Here is a 23833-nt window from a genome sequence, read left to right as displayed (position 1 = left end):
CATATGATAAAGTACTAAGAGTAACTTTCCTCAAAATTCATTTGAACCTGCTTCTCCTAATGTTGGGCGCTGTTGGATCAGTCATGAAATGGGATTTGAAGATTTTGATTTAAGGCAAAATACCTTATTCACATAGTGCCTGGCAAAAAAGGAAAGGATATAATTGATGGGGACTCTCTCTTACACAAAAACTTCTGTAGTGATTAGATAGTCCCTCCAAACATATCTTACAGATACCATCAAATTATTGAACCTGTTGTCAAACAAACATCACATTCAACAAAACATTTTGAACTTTCCAAATGTGTTGGTACCAAGTCCTTGATAATTTACTCACCAAGAAAATAATTTCTATAAATTGTGGTGGTGTGTGGTTCTATGCATAGAACTCGGGTCACTAATCGGTTGAGAGAGTCCTTGGATGAGTGACCATGTTTAGCCTGACTCCTGCGAGTTTCTTGGACTTCAGTTCTGCCCCACAATGAAGCACATGTGGTCTCACCTTAGGCAAGTGAGTTTGTTCAAAATTGCCTCTGTTCACCCAGCAGACAGTGGGTACCTGGTGGGGTAAGTCATGTGACTATTAACAGCTTGGGTTATCCAGAGTAATAATAATCAGATTGTGATTACAGCATCCAGTGAGCAACTAGACAGACTGATATTACTCGCTGTTAAAATGAATTATTATTATTATTATTATGAAATAATAAATTTGGCAGATCATAATCCTATTAAACGATTTCACAAAGGGGAGAGAAAAATCATCAACAAAATTGTTTCGCAAAGGAAAAAAATACAACTTTGAAAATAGGATGGGTATCAATATAATGGGTTACTTGACCATTGAGCACATGGCTTATATAAGGAAAAAGGTATTCCTAAAATTCAATCATTTCACTTATAATATATTCACAAGACGTGATCTCTCAGTTCATCTCAACTTTAAAATTGCCAAAATTGTTAACACTGCAAATAGAATTGCAGGAGTCAAATTTGAATGATTATCATCAAAATATAGTGGTGAATCAAGCTGTCAAAATTATATCTCACCCAACTGAATACTTACATTCAGAAAACAACCTCCTCCCTTCAGGCCGCCGCTACAAAGTTCCAGTTGTGAAAACTAAGAGAGCCCATACATCCTTAATTCCAAGTACTCTTTTAAACAAATGTGAAGATACTTAAATACATGAATTTATGTAAATATTTGTATTTGTATCTCTCTGATGTGTCAATAGCTCTGTTGGTGTAACACAAATTCCTGAAAAGGTAATACAGTATTATCATTATCTATTATTATTATTATTAGTTTGTATTCTGTCAAGCTCCGCACAACGATATTGGTATCACCCGCTGGGAAGGAGCCCGAAAGGGCAAGTGGTAGAAGGGAGGTAACCCATGTTTCTATACTCGGCTTCCCGTAAATACCCGAGGTTCTCCGAAAGAATTGTTAAACGGAGTTTCCTCCCTTCAGTAAACAAAGCGATAGAAGTGTAACTGACAAGTGAACTGATAATGGACAAATTTGTGACTAGAACGAGAAAACAATGGGTGAAATCTTCACAAGGGAAGACAAAACAGTTTAGACAAGCGACAATTGAATCATTGCAGGTGAAACAGGAAAACAAGACACGGAACGTTCGCCCACACGCACATATTCATGGCTAAGCGATCTGCTGATTGACACAAATCTAACGAAGCCATTTGCTGCCTAATTACGCCTACTGCACCAATTTACAGGCAAATTACACTTGATTATAGATGCTACACATCCCGACATGGATTAAGTAACTCAAGAAATGCTACCCTAGTGCTAATAACAGGAATAGCTTTGAGACGTTGTGATGACAGAACATTTACTATGATTTTGACTGCCTTTTCCACATTTTCTCTGTAAATAGCCACCTCACGTGGGACAGTAGACACGATTGATCTTCTGGTTTTCAGAGCCAAGTGATGAGCTACCCATCCATTATAATCAGCCAAACTATCTGGCAGAAATATTGATACCTTATTCGACACCATAATGCCCATATGCTTGGCAGTATAGATCTATTGCATGTCACGGTGTTTCAGTTTCGCTGTCACCTAAACCTGTTGCACGAGCAATATCTACCACAGATCTGCTGTTTATCTAATTACACTTCATTCCTGACTTGGCGCTGTTGATGTTGCCCAATGTTGGCACTGTTGGGTACACTTATGCAGACAGAGAGATACTTGTGTACACTGCTGTAGTACCTGTTCTGACAACTCAGCATTACTGTCTGGATAAATCCAGTTGCTAACACCTGTGTACTTTTATTACACTGTATTGCTTCAGTATGTTAACTGGCAAAGGAATTCCATATATTTTACGGTATATCACTATGTTCACTATGGTACCACTGTAGAAAACTGCAGGTACTAAATGAAAGTAACAATTTACAAGTTTAACAATGTATATGTTTTTATGCCATGTCAAGTCTTATATCTGTTGAGTAATATCAAGAAACAAGAGAATGATATGAATTAAAATTATAATATTTTGTAGAGAATGTCACAATACAGCATGAATTGCAACAAGCAATCGAACCCAATTATAATTTGGCTGATTGTATTTTGAACCTGTTGTCGTCAGGGGGTTGTTGTGATCGAGGATATCCAACGTCTCAAGAACAAGCTGAAGCTGGAGAATCAAGCCAAGGATGTTCTGGTAGACTGTTTGAAGGAATTGGGGAAGAAGATACCCCCGAGGCATGTCATGTTGTCAACCAAAATAGGTGAGAATCTTGGCCATGTTGTCTACCAAATAGGTGAGGATCTGGCCATGTTGTCAACCAAATAGGTGAGAATCTTGGCCATGTTGTCTACCAAAATAGGTGAGAATCTTGGCCATGTTGTCAACCAAATAGGTGAGAATCTTGGCCATGTTGTCTACCAAAATAGGTGAGGATCTGGCCATGTTGTCAACCAAATAGGTGAAAATCTTGTCCACACCACTCTTATACATGTATAAGATTGTAATATATTCCTGACAAGTGATTATTGTGAAAACGCAATGTTAGCAACTCGTACTGAATCTTAACATCAACAATGAAATAAAATTACAACATTGTTTTTAACAATATAACAGAATGTCATAAAATGATCCAGTCACACATATTGACTACCAACATGTTTTAAGATCTGGTCATAATATCTTCTGAAATAGATGAAATATAAGTGTTTTAACCCTTTTGATTGAAGCTAAACTTATCTAATTGTGTTTGTCATATTTGTGTCTGCTTGGGTGAGTAGAGGACCAAATGACATTGTTTGATTCATCCTTAACAAAATGAAACCGAATATTAAAATACATTTTGTGTTATTGTTTCCTGTCAATTACTGTTTGATTCTACTTTTCAAGGAAAAGTTGTCAATCGATTCCGCAAACATGAAGATAACCAAGTTGCGAGTGAAGCACGTCAGGTATACCTGAAGTGGAGGCGTCATTTCAAGGATCATCTTGACCGGCCACAAATTGAAGTGAAATGTGATGCAAAGACTGAGAAAATGAGAGCATCAGGAAAGCGTTTCATTGCCGACGCCCTTTCACTACAGGTAACTGATGGTGTTTTCATCCTTGAGTGTAATCATTCTTTATCAACTACAGGAAACAAGAAATATCTGACTCAAACATGAAATTGAAATATATCCATACATCATGTACAGCTTGTTCAGCTTGACCTGAGCTACTCTACATATGCAGGACCCAGGAGGTCAAATGGCACAAATGGCAGGTCGAGTTAACTTCATTAAGTAGGGGAGCAGAGAATGTAACTAATGTCGCTGCTGCTGCTCGATGCCTAAAAGTCCGAATCGGAAACATTAAACCATCTGTAGCTTCTTTTTTTAAAGAAAGTTAGGACATTGCTGACAATTTCTCGACACTGAGATGTCAAAAGGCAACCTTGTCTCAGTTGTTTGGACATGTTGACAATCACCTGACAAAGGTGCAACCCTTCACAATAATAGAGGCAACCAGTTGTGACACGGTCACGCAATACATTAGTATTCACTTGATCAGGTCAAGCTGAACAAGCTGTTCTTCTATTCCTGTCAAATCTGTTGTTTACCTCTAAATTTGTATATTGTATAATTTACCTTTTTTGTACACATCCCCAAAACATGTTGTATGGCAGCCTTCCTTCATATTTACCAGCAGAATATTGATAGTATTTGTCATCTCAGTTAAATTCAGTTGATTTCTGTTAAATAACATTTTGTGTCTTTTGTAATGATCTGTAATGGCAATGACTGTGAAGCTTATGACACCAAGAAATATCAGTTATGAGCCCATTAGGACCCAAATATATTCTGGTAGTTATTGTTGCCATCATACGGCAGAATCACAAAGCCCTTTAGGGGGATGTTGTGAGATTGCACCCATGGAAAATGTAAACCATACAGCAAATGGTGACTAGAGCAGTTTGGAACCAGACTAAAAGTCCCCTTTCAAGCATATTTCTCATCCATTAAGCTGTATAAATGACTGTTCCTTCAATTTAATCACCATAAACAATGAGTGAATTAGTTTCTCACACTTTAGACTGATTAGAAAGATTGTTTGGGCCTTTATACTACCTTTCATTTCTGCCTACTTACTTTGTCTTTACATGTAAGGTGATATTAAATATTGAACAGCATGTGTGAAGACTATTGACCCACGTCATCAATGTGTTTGGTTTATCATGAGAAACTTATTGAGCTGGTGACATCACATAAAAAGTATGTTTGAATCCCAGTTTGACCTGATTTTGTTTGCAGTTTTGTCGGGATGTCAAGCTCATACTCATGCTTGTGGGTTAGACCAAGTTGGTCAATGTCTAATTGTAGCTTGCAGGATTCATGTTTGCCAATTTGTGTTTCCAAAGGTTTATGTTTATGTGTGTGAACAACATGAATTTTGACCAACTGTAGGGGAGAATTAAATCTCCTTGGTCAAGTGGACAGACTTTCTGCATGGACAGAAAGTCATCGTCAGTGACATTCAGTCTCATTGCTAGACTATTTGTGAGTAATGATAATGAAGATGAAAGTTACAGAGTGTACTCAACAAGGCCAGACTAGGGCTTGAAAGGTGTGAATCAGGTTTCGGTTTAGTATTGCAGCTTGTGAGATAGGCAGGTGGTTGTTAAACATATCATTCTGCTTGATTTCCAGCTGTCTCACAGTCTTCCTGAGGCAATAGAGAGAGAGGTGTTCTTTGTCAGCAAGAGGCTGATCAATGTCCACTATCGAAGGACAATGCGCACAGTGGTTTTCACCCTCAGGAATAAGGAAGATGTGAAAAACAAAGTTATAGCCAGAGAAATGTCTGTGGAAGAATTTGTGAAGACATATCAGAAATGATAGTGTGTGTGTGGATGAAAGCATGATGACTATCTTGTCAGAAGCAAATTTGTGTAAAGATGTTTGCATGGAATAAGTGTTCAGAGTGTGAAAAATGTAGTGTGTGCTGTAAGGTATTGCAAGGTTCACACATGATTGGTGTAGTTGAGGGTATCACTGATGATGCTGGTGTAGCTGCTGGTGGTGAAAATGTGCTCTACCTGAGATAGACAGTTTAACAGCGTGAGATAGTTTGAATGATCCAGGAGTGGATGTTTGCTCAGGACTCACAATTTAAACAATTCTATTGTGCATTGTCTTTAAAATTGTATTTTAAAAAAGTTTTATGCTGACTTTTACAAAATGATGAATTTTTAAATGTTTGTTCTTTTTAATAAAACATTATACACATTTTTTTGTTCATATTGTCTGGTATAAAAACAATAATGTGAAGGTATTGTTGTTACCCGAGTGCCTCATGAGGAACCCTGGATCTAAACTGGTTCTGCTGCTGGTTCACACAAGATAGTAATACTTCTTGCCAACAGGTGGCATCTAGATGTTTGATTGTTGTCCCCCTCCGCAACGCGGAATGGGGGATTATGTATTCAGCGGCGTCCGTATGTACGTACGTCCCAATTCTTGTTAACGCGATATCTCATGAACTGTTGTACCCAATGTCTTCAAATTTGGTGACAGCCTACATTGGGGGATTACCCGGACACCAGTCGATTTTGGTGACCTTGACCTTATTTTCAAGTTCACCACGACACTTTGACCATTTTTCAAACTTATTTAAACGCAATATCTCATAAAACATTGCACCCAATGTTTTCAATTATGTCGACAGCCTACATTGGGTGATTATGCAGACACCAGTCATTTCAGGCATCTTGTATGTGACCAAAAAATAAAAAGTAGTAAATATAGATATTCCATTCTTTAGTGGCGGGGACATTGCCATATCAGTGGGAAACACTTGTTCTTTATTGTTTAAAGCTACACTCAGCAATTTTCCAGCTATATGATATTTTTTTAAATAATTGAGTCTTCACTAGACATTCCAGTCAATGCCATCATGGGCATCAATCTATGCAAAGTTTAATCTGGTCGCATGATACCAGAAACCAGCCCGCTGTTGTCTATCCAGTTAGAGAGACACATTCAGTCCTAGGTACTGAAGGGAGAACAGGAACATAGTAGCCTGTACTTGTCATAAGGGACTGACCAGTCATTATTGGGAGTGCTAGGTTGTATGGTATCCCTAAGTGTGGATGATGCTCATTATAGCAGTAGTTGGTTGGTCTGGACAGACTGATGGCTCTCCCTGTTTGTCTCCCCAGTGTGAGACAGGATACAGAACCTTAGGAAATTCTTGATTGCTTCATTTAGGGCTATTGTATTACTGTACAATAAATACAGTAATACAATATTACTGAGGAACTGTGCAACAAAATAAGGCTGCAGTTATATCTAGAACATTGCTGACTGCATTGTTAAGCAAAGAGAAAACCTATGATGGCCAACCCACTAGTTTGATGATTGCTTTTACCCACAAAGACATACAGAATCGTAACCTAAATTTGTGGATAACCTTGATTTGTGGATTGCGGTAATTATCATGCTATATCGTAAATTAGTCTTGTATGATGTCACGTTTGATTCAAGAGTGGAATATTAGGCCTTTTCAGTTTGCTGACTCAATGAATAAAATAATCAGTGAGTATACAAAATGAAATCATGCATTTAAAAATATGATTTTCGGCACACTTCCCTTATATCCACGAATCAAGGTTACGCGAGTGTAGTTCTTTTTTTCAGTTGTTACTTGAGTAACTTGAGTGTTGTATCTGAGTGGGTTTTTTTCCACTTTGTTTTATCATGAATTCATAACAAAATATGACTGTCTGAAGAATCCTAAAACCGACAGAAACCAGGGTCAGAATTGAACTTCCTGATTGGAGGAGGTTGGATCAGATGGTCAGGGTGTGACTTGGCTGAGTCTTTGTCTTTAAACACCATACAGTGAAGATCCGGGTTAGAATTGGTCTTCAGCAACCCATTCGTGTTGTAAAATGTGATGAGACTGGGTGGTCAAGCTCGGTGACTTGGTTGACACATGTCATCGTATTGTATCCCAATTGTGTAGATTGATGCTCATGCTGTTGATCACTGGATTGTCTGGTCCAGACTCGATTATTACCAGACCACAGTCATATAGCTGTAATAATGCAGTGCTGCATTAAAAAACAAACCAACCGACCAACTAACTTTAAACACCATGGGTGTTTCCTCTGTCCGAAGTCGCGGGTTGGCATTGTTTACAGGTCACTCACTCAAAAATCACATGAGCAATATTCATAAGATATATAATTGTACTTTCCATAAATCAGAAGTAAGTTATAAGTTCAAAAATAGATCACAAAGTAAATGCAAGCAAATTACAAGCACCATGGGAAACAATTACAAATCTATTTCAGATGGGAAAAGCCCAGGCAAAGCACTAAAATATATTCGGTAAAGGTATACACTGGGTGGCTCATATTTAACTACAGAACATTTTATTGCAGTTTAAAATGCTGTGATTTGCACAAAAGATCATTAATACATACACTGAAATTTTCACAAAGACAAACTATTGCACATATAGATATTAAGTAGTATGCGGATACATGTGGCTCACAAAATACAACAGTGTCACATCACACCCCATAGCACAGGTCCACAGCGCTTACAGTATCAGCCAATCACTGGCCACATGAACAATAAAAATAGCACTTCTGGAACAGAACTGGGCTTATCTTGGACAGTGTTGTTACATAAGGGTATACCCAGTGTGACACGCAGATTGAAGATCATATCTCTTCCTCTTGAAACACAGACACATTGCTTGCGTCTTATAAATAAGCACTCTCTCATTATAAAGGCAATTTGATGAAGCAAATGGTGAGTAAGAATGAGCTAGACAAAAACATTTTCTAAAGTGAGTGAGTGAGTTTGGTTTAAAGCCACATTGAGCAGTATTCCAGTCACAGCATCTCCACTTACTGCTGGAAGAAAGTTCTCTGTGATGCAGGTTGAAGACCTTCAGAGACCAGGTTTAATGTCGGCAAACAAAGAAACAGTCAGCGTGAAACTAGACGGTAACCCATTGTCATTAGATGAAGGCACAGCTTGGTGATGGACAGAAGCAATTTGTTGATGTGACCTTTGAAAGCTGGTCCCCTGGCGACCCTGTAACAGCTGGAGAGTCATATCTCTGTTGTCTGCACACCAGGCAATTCAACAGGGGAAGAAAACACAGGAACAAACTGAGACAGTAAACTGAAATAGATATAAATAAAGTATTACACATCAACTTGCTGTTACATGATGAAATAACCTAAACTTATGTTTGTCACCAGTTGTTCAGTACATTGATGAGGACGTAAAGTTACGGTGCTGTGGACTCCGTATCCTGGTCTTATATGTGAACTCTCCCTGTATGGACCTAGACTTCAACAGGACAAACTGCATAAGAAATTGTATTATAGATTCTAATTCCAAGGAACTGAGACAATCATTTTCTGTGTTTATAAGAGATTTACCGTATCTCAATATCCATGTTCTCTGCTTGGTACAACTCTCCGTCTATGTCCATCAAGTGTTCCAATTCCTTCTGTTTTTCAGACACAGAAGAGGTCTCATCACTGACCTTGACTTTGATCTTAAGCCCTTTGATGTTTTTGAGGACAGTCAACTGTGGAGCCTGCAGCTGGAATACCACAGAACGAAAGTCAGGACAAAGTTTTCTGATTCTCAAAAGGAAATACATAATAGGTAGGTTGTAAATAACTACTCAGATTGAAGGAATGGACAGTAACCAATGTATGGAGTATACAGTAACCAATGTATAGAGTATACAGTAACCAATGTATGGAGTATACAGTAACCAATGTATGGAGTATACAGTAACCAATGTATGGAGTATACAGTAACCAATGTATGGAGTATACAGTAACCAATGTATGGAGTATACAGTAACCAATGTATGGAGTAGGCAGTAACCAATGTATGGAGTATACAGTAACCAATGTATGGAGTATACAGTAACCAATGTATGGAGTATACAGTAACCAATGTATGGAGTATACAGTAACCAATGTATGGAGTATGCAGTAACCAATGTATGGAGTATACAGTAACCAATGCATATGGAGTATACAGTAACCAATGTATGGAGTATACAGTAACCAATGTATGGAGTATACAGTAACCAATGTATGGAGTATACAGTAACCAATGTATGGAGTATACAGTAACCAATGTATGGAGTATACAGTAACCAATGTATGGAGTATACAGTAACCAATGTATGGAGTATACAGTAACTAATGTATGGAGTATACAGTAACCAATGTATGGAGTATACAGTAACCAATGTATGGAGTATACAGTAACCAATGTATGGAGTATACAGTAACCAATGTATGGAGTATACAGTAACCAATGTATGGAGTATACAGTAACCAATGTATGGAGTATACAGTAACCAATGTATGGAGTATACAGTAACCAATGTATGGAGTAGAGTAGGCAGTAACCAATGTATGGAGTATACAGTAACCAATGCATGGAGTATACAGTAACCAATGTATGGAGTATACAGTAACCAATGTATGGAGTATACAGTAACCAATGTATGGAGTATACAGTAACCAATGTATGGAGTATACAGTAACCAATGTATGGAGTATACAGTAACTAATGTATGGAGTATACAGTAACCAATGTATGGAGTATACAGTAACCAATGCATGGAGTATACAGTAACCAATGTATGGAGTATACAGTAACCAATGTATGGAGTATACAGTAACTAATGTATGGAGTATACAGTAACCAATGTATGGAGTATACAGTAACCAATGTATGGAGTATACAGTATCTAGGAGTAACAAATGTATGGAGTATACAGTAACTAATGTATGGAGTATGCAGTAACCCATGTATGGAGTATACAGTAACCAATGCATGGAGTATACAGTAACAATGTATGGAGTATACAGTAACCAATGTATGGAGTATACAGTAACCAATGTATGGAGTATACAGTAACCAATGTATGGAGTATACAGTAACCAATGTATGGAGTATACAGTAACCAATGCATGGAGTATACAGTAACCAATGTATGGAGTATACAGTAACCAATGTATGGAGTATACAGTAACCAATGTATGGAGTATACAGTAATCAATGTATGGAGTATACAGTAACCAATGTATGGAGTATACAGTAACTAATGTATGGAGTATACAGTAACTAGGAGTAACCAATGTATAAAGTATGCAGTAACCAATGTATGGAGTATACAGTAACCAATGTATGGAGTATACAGTAACCAATGTATGGAGTATACAGTAACCAATGTATGGAGTATACAGTAACCAATGTATGGAGTATACAGTAACCAATGTATGGAGTATACAGTAATCAATGTATGGAGTATACAGTAACCAATGTATGGAGTATACAGTAACCAATGTATGGAGTATACAGTAACCAATGTATGGAGTATGCAGTAACCCATGAATGGAGTATACAGTAACCAATGCATGGAGTATACAGAACCAATCCATGGAGTATACAGTAACCAATGTATGGAGTATACAGTAATCAATGTATGGAGTATACAGTAATCAATGTATGGAGTATACAGTAACCAATGTATGGAGTAACCAATGCATGGAGTATACAGTAACCAATGTATGGAGTATACAGTAACTAATGTATGGAGTATACAGTAACCAATGTATGGAGTATACAGTAACCAATGTATGGAGTATACAGTAACCAATGTATGGAGTATACAGTAACTAATGTATGGAGTATACAGTAACCAATGTATGGAGTATACATGTAAGTAATGTAACCAATGGAGTATACAGTAACCAATGTATGGAGTAGGCAGTAACCCATGTATGGAGTATACAGTAACCAATGCATGGAGTATACAGTAACCAATGCATGGAGTATACAGTAACTACTGTATGGAGTATACAGTAACCAATGTATGGAGTATACAGTAACCAATGTATGGAGTATACAGTAATCAATGTATGGAGTATACAGTAACCAATGTATGGAGTATACAGTAACCAATGTATGGAGTATACAGTAACCAATGTATGGAGTATACAGTAATCAATGTATGGAGTATACAGTAACCAATGTATGGAGTATACAGTAACCAATGTATGGAGTATGCAGTAACTCATGTATGGAGTAGGCAGTAACTCATGTATGGAGTAGGCAGTAACCAATACATGGTAAGTGAGTGAGTGAGTTTAGTTTTACCAATGTCAGCAATGGAGTAGCAGTATAATGGCTGCGAGTCTGTAAATAATCGATGTCTGGACCAGAGAATCCTGTGATCAACAGCATGAGCATCGATCTGTATACAGTGGGAACTGATGATAAGGTGTCAACCAAGTCAGCGAGCCTGACCACCCGATCCCGTTAGTCGCCTCTTACAACAAGCATAGTAGCCTTTTGTGGCACCAATGCATGGAATATACAGTAACCAATGTATGGAGTATACAGTAACCAATGTATGGAGTAGGCAGTAACCAATGCCTGGAGTATACAGTAATGCATGGAGTAGGCAGTAACCAATGCATGGAGTATACAGTAATGTATGGAGTAGGCAGTAACCAATGCATGGAGTATACAGTAACCAATGCATGGAGTATACAGTAACCAATCCATGGAGTATACAGTAATCAATGTATGGAGTATACAGTAACCAATGTATGGAGTATACAGTAATCAATGCATGGAGTATACAGTAACCAATGTATGGAGTATACAGTAATCAATGTATGGAGTATACAGTAACCAATGCATGGAGTATACAGTAACCAATGTATGGAGTATACAGTAATCAATGTAAGTATGTAACCATGGAGTATACAGTAACCAATGTACAGTTACCAATGTATGGAGTATACAGTAATCAATGTATGGAGTATACAGTTACCAATGTATGGAGTATTCAGTAACCAATGCATGGAGTATACAGTAACCAATGAATGGAGTATACAGTAACCAATGCATGGTGTATACAGTAACCAATGTATGGAGTATACAGTTACCAATGCATGGAGTATACAGTAATGACACTTACACTCTCTTTCTTTCCACTTAATATACCCAGAAACACCTTGATGTGGCTGATGCCTCCACAAAGTTTAGTGAGCAGAACGGTGGTGGTGCTTGAGGTTGGGTCAAGGACAAGACGCTCCCCTGCAGTGTTGAGATCACTCACAAACAATAGGATATCCATATACTCCTGCGTCTCCAGTCTCCTCCAACCTGCAACACGAGGACAACACTACGTGCATGTCACAATGCGAATATTGGTAGCCATAACATGGCTGATTGTTGGTCAGCAGAACTAGACGGGGTGGACTGTCAACCACAATGTATGGGCTAAATGGTCCAAACTCAATTATTTACAGACAGCTGTCATATATAACTGGAAAACAGTTGAGTTTGGTGTTAAACAACAAATAAACAAACGAAAGACATGCAATGAAACAATGCTTTCGTTGCCATAGTGAACGTACTACCGGATCAACTATATATTCCTGTAGTGAGTACTGTATTGTGGTACAAGTCTATTCTCTTCGAGCAATCTCTTTCTCTGTTCTGAGACAGCATAAGATGGTACAATGTGGCAATACGCTCACCTTGGTGCAACACTGCTCTTTAGGTGTATAAATTAGTACAGTAGAAACTCAAGCCTTTATGATGGTCCAAGGGTACCCTGATACATAACATTCCCTTGATAACACGTCATGTGACTGCCTACCTGTTTCTGTTGGGGAGGCAGCAGCTCCTCCTGACTCTGGTCTGAAACAATGTTATACAGTGGGGCAATCAGAGAATACATAGTGTTGCACAACATTGCAGCATGAGTGGACGCCTACATCTGTTAGTCTACACATACAACTAACACTTTACACCTACATCTAACTCTCTATGCCTACATCTGGCACTCTACACCAAAATCTAACTCTCTATGGCTATATCTGGCACTCTACACCTACATCTGGCATACATCTACATCTAATGTCTCATACCTACGTCTAATCTCTATGCCTACATCTGGCACTCTACACCTACATCTAACTCTCTATGCCTACATCTGGCACTCTACACCTACATCTAACTCTCTATGCCTACATCTGGCACTCTACACCTACATCTAACTCTCTATGCCTACATCTGGCACTCTACACCTAAATCTAACTCTCTATGCCTATATCTGGCACTCTACACCTACATCTAACTCTCTATGCCTACATCTGGCACTCTACACCTACATCTAACTCTCTATGCCTACATCTGGCACTCTACACCTACATCTAACTCTCTATGCCTACATCTGGCACTCTACACCTACATCTAACTCTCTATGCCTATATCTGGCACTCTACACCTACATCTAACTCTCTATGCCTACATCTGGCACTCTTGCACCTACATCTACATCTTACATCTCTCTATGCCTACATCTGGCACTCTACACCTACATCTTACTCTCTACTGCTATGCATCTGGCACTCTACACCTACATCTAACTCTCTATGCCTACATCTGGCTCTACACCTACATCTAACTCTCTATGCCTACATATCTGGCACTCTACACCTACATCTAACTCTCTATGCCTACATCTGGCACTCTACACCTACATCTAACTCTCTATGCCTACATCTGGCACTCTACACCTACATCTTACTCTCTACACCTACATCTGGCACTCTACACCTACATCTAACTCTCTATGCCTACATCTGGCACTCTACACCTACATCTAACTCTCTATGCCTACATCTGGCACTCTACACCTACATCTAACTCTCTATGCCTACATCTGGCACTCTACACCTACATCTAACTCTCTATGCCTACATCTGGCTCTACACCTACATCTAACTCTCTATGCCTACATCTGGCACTCTACACCTACATCTAACTCTCTATGCCTACATCTGGCACTCTACACCTACATCTAACTCTCTATGCCTACATCTGGCACTCTACACCTACATCTAACTCTCTATGCCTACATCTGGCACTCTACACCTACATCTTACTCTCTACACCTACATCTGGCACTCTACACCTACATCTAACTCTCTATGCCTACATCTGGCACTCTACACCTACATCTAACTCTCTATGCCTACATCTGGCACTCTACATCTACATCTAACTCTATGCCTACATCTGGCACTCTACACCTACATCTAACTCTCTATGCCTACATCTGGCACTCTACACCTACATCTAACTCTCTATGCCTACATCTGGCACTCTACACCTACATCTAACTCTCTATGCCTACATCTGGCACTCTACACCTACATCTAACTCTCTATGCCTACATCTGGCACTCTACACCTACATCTAACTCTCTATGCCTATATCTGGCACTCTACACCTACATCTAACTCTCTATGCCTACATCTGGCACTCTACACCTACATCTAACTCTCTATGCCTACATCTGGCAGCTCTACACCTACATCTAACTCTCTATGCCTATATCTGGCACTCTACACCTTACCTACATCTAACTCTCTACACCTACATCTGGCTCTACACCTACATCTAACTCTCTATGCCTACATCTGGCACTCTTACACCTACATCTAACTCTCTATGCCTACATCTGGCACTCTACACCTACATCTAACTCTCTATGCCTACATCTGGCACTCTACACCTACATCTTACTCTCTATGCCTACATCTGGCACTCTCCCACACCTACATCTAACTCTCTATGCCTACATCTGGCACTCTACACACCTAACACCTCTTAACTCTCTATGCCTACATCTGGCACTCTACACCTACATCTAACTCTCTATGCCTACATCTGGCACTCTACACCTACATCTAACTCTCTATGCCTACATCTGGCACTCTACACCTACACTAACTCTAACTCTATGCCTACATCTGGCACTCTACACCTACATCTACACTCTATGCCTACATCTGGCACTCTACACCTACATCTAACTCTCTATGCCTACATCTGGCACTCTACACCTACATCTAACTCTCTATGCCTACATCTGGCACTCTACACCTACATCTAACTCTCTATGCCTACATCTGGCACTCTACACCTACATCTCTCTACTCCCTACACTCTCTACACCTACATCTAACTCTCTATGCCTACATCTGGCACTCTACACCTACATCTAACTCTCTATGCCTACATCTGGCACTCTACACCTACATCTTACTCTCTATGCCTACATCTGGCACTCTACACCTACATCTAACTCTCTATGCCTACATCTGGCACTCTTACACCTACATCTTACTCTCTATGCCTATATCTGGCACTCTACACCTACATCTACATCTGCACTCTGGCACTCTACACCTACATCTAACTCTCTATGCCTACATCTGGCACTCTACACCTACATCTAACTCTCTATGCCTACATCTGGCACTCTACACCTACATCTAACTCTCTATGCCTACATCTGGCACTCTACACCTACATCTAACTCTCTATGCCTACATCTGGCACTCTACACCTACATCTTACCCTCTCTACACCTACATCTGGCACTCTACACCTACATCTAACTCTCTATGCCTACATCTGGCACTCTACACCTACATCTTACTCTCTACACCTACATCTGGCACTCTACACCTACATCTAACTCTCTATGCCTACATCTGGCACTCTACACCTACATCTAACTCTCTATGCCTACATCTGGCACTCTACACCTTACATCTAACTCTCTATGCCTACATCTGGCACTCTACACCTACATCTAACTCTCTATGCCTACATCTGGCACTCTACACCTACATCTAACTCTCTATGCCTACATCTGGCACTCTACACCTACATCTAACTCTCTATGCCTACATCTGGCACTCTCTACACCTACATCTTACTCTCTATGCCTACATCTGGCACTCTACACCTACATCTAACTCTCTATGCCTACATCTGGCACTCTACACCTACATCTAACTCTCTATGCCTACATCTGGCACTCTACACCTACATCTACCTCTCTATGCCTACATCTGGCACTCTACACCTACATCTAACTCTCTATGCCTACATCTGGCACTCTACACCTACATCTAACTCTCTATGCCTACATCTGGCACTCTACACCTACATCTTACTCTCTACACCTACATCTGGCACTCTACACCTACATCTACATCTAACTCTCTATGCCTACATCTGGCACACCTACATACACCTACATCTAACTCTCTATGCCTACATCTGGCACTCTACACCTACATCTAACTCTCTATGCCTACATCTGGCACTCTACACCTACATCTTACTTCCTCTATGCCTACATCTGGCACCTTCTACACCTACATACATCTAACTCTCTATGCCTACATCTGGCACTCTACACCTACATCTAACTCTCTATGCCTACATCTGGCGCTCTACACCTACATCTAACTCTCTATGCCTACATCTGGCACTCTACACCTACATCTAACTCTCTATGCCTACATCTGGCACTCTACACCTACATCTAACTCTCTATGCCTACATCTGGCACTCTACACCTACATCTTACATCTTACACCTACACCTACATCTTACTCTCTACACTCTACACCTACATCTGGCACTCTACACCTACATCTAACTCTCTATGCCTACATCTGGCACTCTACACCTACATCTTACTCTCTATGCCTACATCTGGCACTCTACACCTACATCTAACTCTCTATGCCTACATCTGGCACTCTACACCTACATCTAACTCTCTATGCCTACATCTGGCACTCTACACCTACATCTAACTCTCTATGCCTACATCTGGCACTCTACACCTACATCTAACTCTCTATGCCTACATCTGGCACTCTACACCTACATCTTACTCTCTATGCCTACATCTGGCACTCTACACCTACATCTAACTCTCTATGCCTACATCTGGCACTCTACTACACCTACATCTAACTCTCTATGCCTACATCTGGCACTCTACACCTACATCTTACTCTCTACACCTACATCTGGCACTCCTACACCTACATCTAACTCTCTATGCCTACATCTGGCACTCTTCTACACCTACATCTAACTCTCTATGCCTACATCTGGCACTCTACACCTACATCTAACTCTCTATGCCTACATCTGGCACTCTACACCTACATCTAACTCTCTATGCCTACATCTGGCACTCTACACCTACATCTAACTCTCTATGCCTACATCTGGCACTCTACACCTACATCTTTTACTCTCTATGCCTACTCTGCATCTGGCACTCTCTACACCTACATCTAACTCTCTATGCCTACATCTGGCACTCTACACCTACATCTAACTCTCTATGCCTACATCTGGCACTCTCTACACCTACATCTAACTCTCTATGCCTACATCTGGCACTCACCTACACCTACATCTAACTCTCTCTACATGCCTACATCTGGCACTCTACACCTACATCTAACTCTCTATGCCTACATCTGGCACTCTACACCTACATCTAACTCTCTATGCCTACATCTGGCACTCTACACCTACATCTTACTCTCTACACCTACATCTGGCACTCTACACCTACATCTAACTCTCTATGCCTACATCTGGCACTCTCTACACCTACATCTGGCACTCTACACCTACATCTAACTCTCTATGCCTACATCTGGCACTCTACACCTACATCTTAACTCTAAGCCTACATCTGGCACTGCACTCTACACCTACATCTAACTCTCTACACCTACATCTGGCACTCTCCTCTACACCTACATCTAACTCTCTATGCCTACATCTGGCACTCTACACCTACATCTTACTCTCTATGCCTACATCTGGCACTCCTACACCTACATCTAACTCTCTACACCTACATCTGGCACTCTACACCTACATCTAACTCTCTATGCCTACATCTGGCTCACTCACTGTTAAAGGGGAAGTGTACAATCAGTACCTAATAAATCACATTTATTCTTATGTGAATCAAAGTGAACTGTTTTAATTAGTTAATACCAATGTTTGAAAAATATACACTCATTTTTCTTACAATGTAAGTATAACCCTCAAAATAAGTGCTGAAATGTTATGCCAATCTGAGGTATTCAGTTTGCCGAGGAGCTAAACAGGCCTGAGTTACAGCCTTTGATTATGACGTATTGGTGCCAATTGATTTTAAACTGGTCTCCTGTCTAGTCCCAAATCAAAAGATAATAATACTGATATTAATCACGTGAAAAAAAGGTTTGTGAAAAATCACGAAGAAGCATAAGAACAGAAAATGTAAGCAGCAGGACGGATTGATCGTGTGTATTTTCATTCATTACCACCCCTCAGTGAAAATACCAATATGTATAACAATGTTGACGATCCGTGATGACATCACTATCGAGAATTTAAGCGACTCTTTCAAAATGGCGTGTTCACTGACACAGTAGGCCGGAGTTTTCAAGGAAATTTTGTTGTTTCAAGCAACGTATATGCATAAATGTGACATGTAAGTAGTCCGTAAATTTTGTCAGTCTACTGGTTGTTATTTTCTTTTTGTTTTCATTGTGACCAAGGGAAATAGTCAGAAATTAAGAGAAGTACCGTCATCGTTATGCGTGAGTTTGCGCCAGTTATGTCGTCATGCTTTCAAAAACTATAATATGTTGTGATGAATCTAGAAAATCATTGGAATACACCTGTTTTATTTAACTATCGGTTGCTACGATACCTTTCCCATGCATGTTCTAAAACTAATGAGCAATTGTATGCAACAAGCAGGCGAAAGGATACACAGTGTCAAGTCTGAGATTGGCTTTGTATACATTTCAAACAAGTATTCTTTCACAGCGCGGCATCTCATATCCTCGATATATTTCGTTAGATTTCACTGAAACACTTCGTATTGGTGACAGAGTCTCGGTTCATCGATAATGTTTAAGAATGAGCATTGGTGATTCGATCATACAACAACAAAACTACCGCTGATCACAATGATCACGTCTTTTTCTTTTAAATTCAATTCTCCCAGTAAAATTTGACATTTGAATTAAGACATACCATAAATTACGCAAAACGCAGTGAATGGTGATTTAGAATGTGTCAAAACTGGCGAGATTTACGATGCATGTAATTTTCAGTAAATTTTATCTACAATGAGCGGATGATATCATAGAAAAACAGTGTTAAAAACTGCAAATTGCATTTATCTGCGTGATGTATTTGGATATGTACTATCGATATCAAAGTGAAGGTGGAAGAGGAGGGACATATCGTATGATTTATGTAAGAACTTTAGTAATAAACGTAGAATGCGGCACATTCACCGATGGCAAGCAAGATGTAGTGCATATACGCTTTTAGGTTTCATGAAAAAGATACTGTTGGAAAGGCTGACCGACTCGGTTAAATATGTTATACAATTTGGTTACGTGGTAACACTTTTAGTACAATGTATACGCTTTTTCAAACTGCAACGTCATTACAGTGTAGAACTGACCACATAGCCAGCTGGACGGCTAGGCTATAGGTGGATTAAAACAGTAGCCTCGCGATCGAGACACAAGAACCACACCTATACCTGCACCACGTGAAATGGGTCTAATAAGGTCTGACGACGTCATTCGTTTATCGTTTGGGCACCAATGACGTCATTTCCAAGGGACATAAGCCATGGTGTGTTTATTGTGGACATAGAACTCTTGGTAAATGTTGAAAATATGAATTGATATAACGCAAATAATAAATTAGTTACTTCTGATATATGTGCTGGTTTGGATATAAAACAACTTGATAAACACTTTTTATGATGAAAAAGTGCAAGACAAAAAGGTGAATTTTCGTGTACACTTGCCCTTTAAACATGTTAGCTTCCAATATATTGCAATAGGACACCTGTATCACTATGTTTTATAATACAAACTCTTTGCCAGTACACAGCACTTGTTTCTACTTCAGCCACTTATTACCCACATTTTGGTGACATCCTGTGAGTCAGTCTCCTTACTTGGTGCCTCTAGCACCTGGATGTCTGCCTCGTATACACGCTTCTTGCCCAGTGCTGTTGCCAGCAGTGCATCTGGAAATGATAAACAGAGAAGTGTACCACAAATATACTGAGTCAAAAGAAACTTCACATTCTTTCTTCAGGGCACTATAAAAGAACAAGAGATGGTAAGATGGTTAAATTGTTATTATTTCATTGCTGAGATCTGTGTGATGTACTCGATACACTGACAGTGCCATAATCAGTTCCATTAGGCTACACCGCCGTTCCAAAACATGGGTATACAGAATGTCAAGTCACAAGAATAAAAATGCGAAATTTCTCAGTTCAATATCGTATGGCCGCCCCGCGCATTCACCACTGCCAAACACCGTCTCCTCATCGACTGCCTGATGCTTGTGAACACGTGGTTGGGGATTCTGCGCCATTGTTCTTGCAAGGCAGCGCCAAGTTCCTGCAAATTCTGAGGTTGGTTCCTAAGACCACGAAGCCTTCTCCCAAGTGCATCCCAAACGTGCTCTATTGGATTAAGGTCAGGGGACCTCGATGGCCAGTCCATGACGTTGATTCCAGCGTTTTGAAGGAAATTTCGTGTCAACATCGCGGTATGCGGCCGAGCATTATCATGCTGGAACTGTAGACCTGGGCCATGAGCCGCCATGAAAGGAACGAGTTCAGGGTGAGCACCTGGTCGCGGTAAGCAGCAGCTGTGAGGTTTCCACGGATGACCAGAAGTCGGGAACGGTTGTTCCCACAGAAAGCACCCCACACCATGCAACTTCCGCCCCGAATCTGTCGACTTCCTGTACACAACATTGGGCATACCGTTCACGACGTCGTCTCCAGACTCTATGCCTGCCGTCCACGAATCTGAGGGTAAACCTGGATTCATCGCTAAAGACGACTCGATTCCAGTCTCTCTGGGTCCATCGGAGGTGACGTTGGGCCCACAGCAGACGTTGACGTTGATGAAACGGCGTCAATATTGGCCCACGATATGGACGTCGAGAATGGAGATTGGCAGCCTGCAACCGATTTCGAATGGTCTGTGAGGACAGTCGACCTCTAAACATCTCAGCCCTGGTTCGTGTAGCCAGCAGAAATCTGTCACGTAGGTGACGTAGGACGATTTGACGGTCTTCTGCTCGTGACGTCACACGTGGACGACCCGACCTTGGGCAATCAGAAGTGGTGCCAGTTTGTTGTAGACGACCTCGCAAGTCATACACAGTACGACGGCTGCATCCCATTGCTCTTGCGACGTCAATAACTGATCTTCCCGCTTGCAACATGCCAACGGTTCACGTTGCACATTTGACAATCGTGGCATTTCAAGTACCGTTAGAACTGTGGTTTAAAAGTGTTTTTCCAATTCTTGAGGCCAATGCAAACACGTGCGTATGAAGAAATCTTCGATGCTAAGATCACGTGATCGACTGCACATGCAAAACCTGATTTGGCACTAACGTCATTTGCACGACGAATGGATGGGTTTGAGTGGGTTTTGCTAACGTTTTTCTAGAGTCGAAAGATAGGGATCCCATTTCGGATACATAGATGTATCATCAGAGAAAAATTATTCATTATTTTTCAAATTAGCATCTGGAAATGATAAACAGAGATGTGTACCACCATTAGAATCTGGAAATGTTAAACAGAGATGTGTACCACCATTAGCATCTGGAAATGTTAAACAGAGATGTGTACCACCATTAGAATCTGGAAATGTTAAACAGAGTTGTGTACCACCATTAGCATCTGGAAATGATAAACAGAGTTGTGTACCACCATTAGAATCTGGAAATGATAAACAGAGATGTGTACCACCATTAGGATCTGGAAATGTTAAACAGAGTTGTGTACCACCATTAGGATCTGGAAATGTTAAACAGAGATGTGGACCACCATTAGAATCTGGAAATGTTAAACAGAGTTGTGTACCACCATTAGGATCTGGAAATGTTAAACAGAGTTGTGTACCACCATTAGGATCTGGAAATGTTAAACAGAGATGTGTACCACCATTAGGATCTGGAAATGTTAAACAGAGATGTGTACCACCATTAGAATCTGGAAATGTTAAACAGAGTTGTGTACCACCATTAGAATCTGGAAATGATAAACAGAGATGTGTACCACCATTAGGATCTGGAAATGTTAAACAGAGTTGTGTACCACCATTAGGATCTGGAAATGTTAAACAGAGATGTGGACCACCATTAGAATCTGGAAATGTTAAACAGAGTTGTGTACCACCATTAGAATCTGGAAATGTTAAACAGAGATGTGGACCACCATTAGAATCTGGAAATGATAAACAGAGTTGTGTACCACCATTAGAATCTGGAAATGTTAAACAGAGTTGTGTACCACCATTAGAATCTGGAAATGTTAAACAGAGTTGTGTACCACCATTAGAATCTGGAAATGTTAAACAGAGATGTGTACCACCATTAGCATCTGGAAATGTTAAACAGAGATGTGTACCACCAGTAGGATCTGGAAATGTTAAACAGAGATGTGGACCACCAGTAGCATCTGGAAATGTTAAACAGAGATGTGTACCACCATTAGGATCTGGAAATGTTAAACAGAGATGTGGACCACCAGTAGCATCTGGAAATGTTAAACAGAGATGTGTACCACCATTAGGATCTGGAAATGTTAAACAGAGATGTGTACCACCATTAGAATCTGGAAATGTTAAACAGAGTTGTGTACCACCATTAGAATCTGGAAATGTTAAACAGAGATGTGTACCACCATTAGGATCTGGAAATGTTAAACAGAGTTGTGTACCACCATTAGCATCTGGAAATGTTAAACAGAGATGTGTACCACCATTAGGATCTGGAAATGTTAAACAGAGATGTGGACCACCATTAGAATCTGGAAATGTTAAACAGAGATGTGTACCACCATTAGCATCTGGAAATGTTAAACAGAGATGTGTACCACCATTAGGATCTGGAAATGTTAAACAGAGATGTGGACCACCAGTAGGATCTGGAAATGTTAAACAGAGATGTGGACCACCATTAGGATCTGGAAATGTTAAACAGAGTTGTGTACCACCATTAGCATCTGGAAATGTTAAACAGAGATGTGTACCACCATTAGGATCTGGAAATGTTAAACAGAGATGTGTACCACCATTAGGATCTGGAAATGTTAAACAGAGATGTGGACCACCAGTAGGATCTGGAAATGTTAAACAGAGATGTGTACCACCATTAGCATCTGGAAATGTTAAACAGAGATGTGTACCACCATTAGGATCTGGAAATGTTAAACAGAGATGTGGACCACCAGTAGGATCTGGAAATGTTAAACAGAGATGTGGACCACCATTAGGATCTGGAAATGTTAAACAGAGATGTGTACCACCATTAGGATCTGGAAATGTTA

The 23833-nt window shown here is 40.0% G+C and overlaps 2 protein-coding genes across 2 annotated transcripts in view; one reads left to right on the top strand and one right to left on the bottom strand.

Annotated features, from left to right (window-relative positions):
- The first annotated feature begins 1403 nt into the window (after positions 1–1403).
- Positions 1404–5763, top strand: LOC124272809 (transcription elongation factor A N-terminal and central domain-containing protein 2-like). The gene is made up of 4 exons (XM_046708025.1): positions 1404–1611; positions 2621–2762; positions 3389–3582; positions 5185–5763. The coding sequence occupies exons 1-4, from the start codon at positions 1516–1518 to the stop codon at positions 5371–5373; spliced, it is 621 nt and encodes a 206-aa protein (XP_046563981.1). The 5' UTR covers positions 1404–1515; the 3' UTR covers positions 5374–5763.
- A 1946-nt stretch (positions 5764–7709) lies between these two features.
- Positions 7710–23833, bottom strand: part of LOC124272808 (ceramide kinase-like) — a 32963-nt gene continuing 16839 nt past the window's right edge. Inside the window, exons 9-13 of the mRNA XM_046708024.1 lie at positions 20392–20497; positions 13208–13248; positions 12521–12708; positions 8940–9106; positions 7710–8676 (exon numbers count right to left, since the gene is read on the bottom strand). Coding sequence (XP_046563980.1) covers positions 8604–8676; positions 8940–9106; positions 12521–12708; positions 13208–13248; positions 20392–20497 — 575 coding nt within the window. The 3' untranslated portion in view covers positions 7710–8603. The remainder of the gene's footprint in view (positions 8677–8939; positions 9107–12520; positions 12709–13207; positions 13249–20391; positions 20498–23833) is intronic.

Source organism: Haliotis rubra, unplaced genomic scaffold (genome assembly GCF_003918875.1).
Source record: "Haliotis rubra isolate DU_JTF1 unplaced genomic scaffold, ASM391887v1 Scf173, whole genome shotgun sequence".
Classification (NCBI taxonomy): domain Eukaryota; kingdom Metazoa; phylum Mollusca; class Gastropoda; order Lepetellida; family Haliotidae; genus Haliotis; species Haliotis rubra.
Note: the sequence above shows the minus strand (reverse complement) of the source record. Positions and strands in the feature narration are given on the sequence as shown.

Coding starts and splice junctions, on each gene's coding strand:
- LOC124272809 (XM_046708025.1), top strand. CDS start 1,516: ATGGACAAATTTGTGACTAGAACGAGAAAACAATGGGTGAAATCTTCA. Junction 1,612..2,620: donor CGACAATTGAATCATTGCAG/GTGAAACAGGAA, acceptor TGTTGTCGTCAG/GGGGTTGTTGTGATCGAGGA. Junction 2,763..3,388: donor CATGTTGTCAACCAAAATAG/GTGAGAATCTTG, acceptor CTACTTTTCAAG/GAAAAGTTGTCAATCGATTC.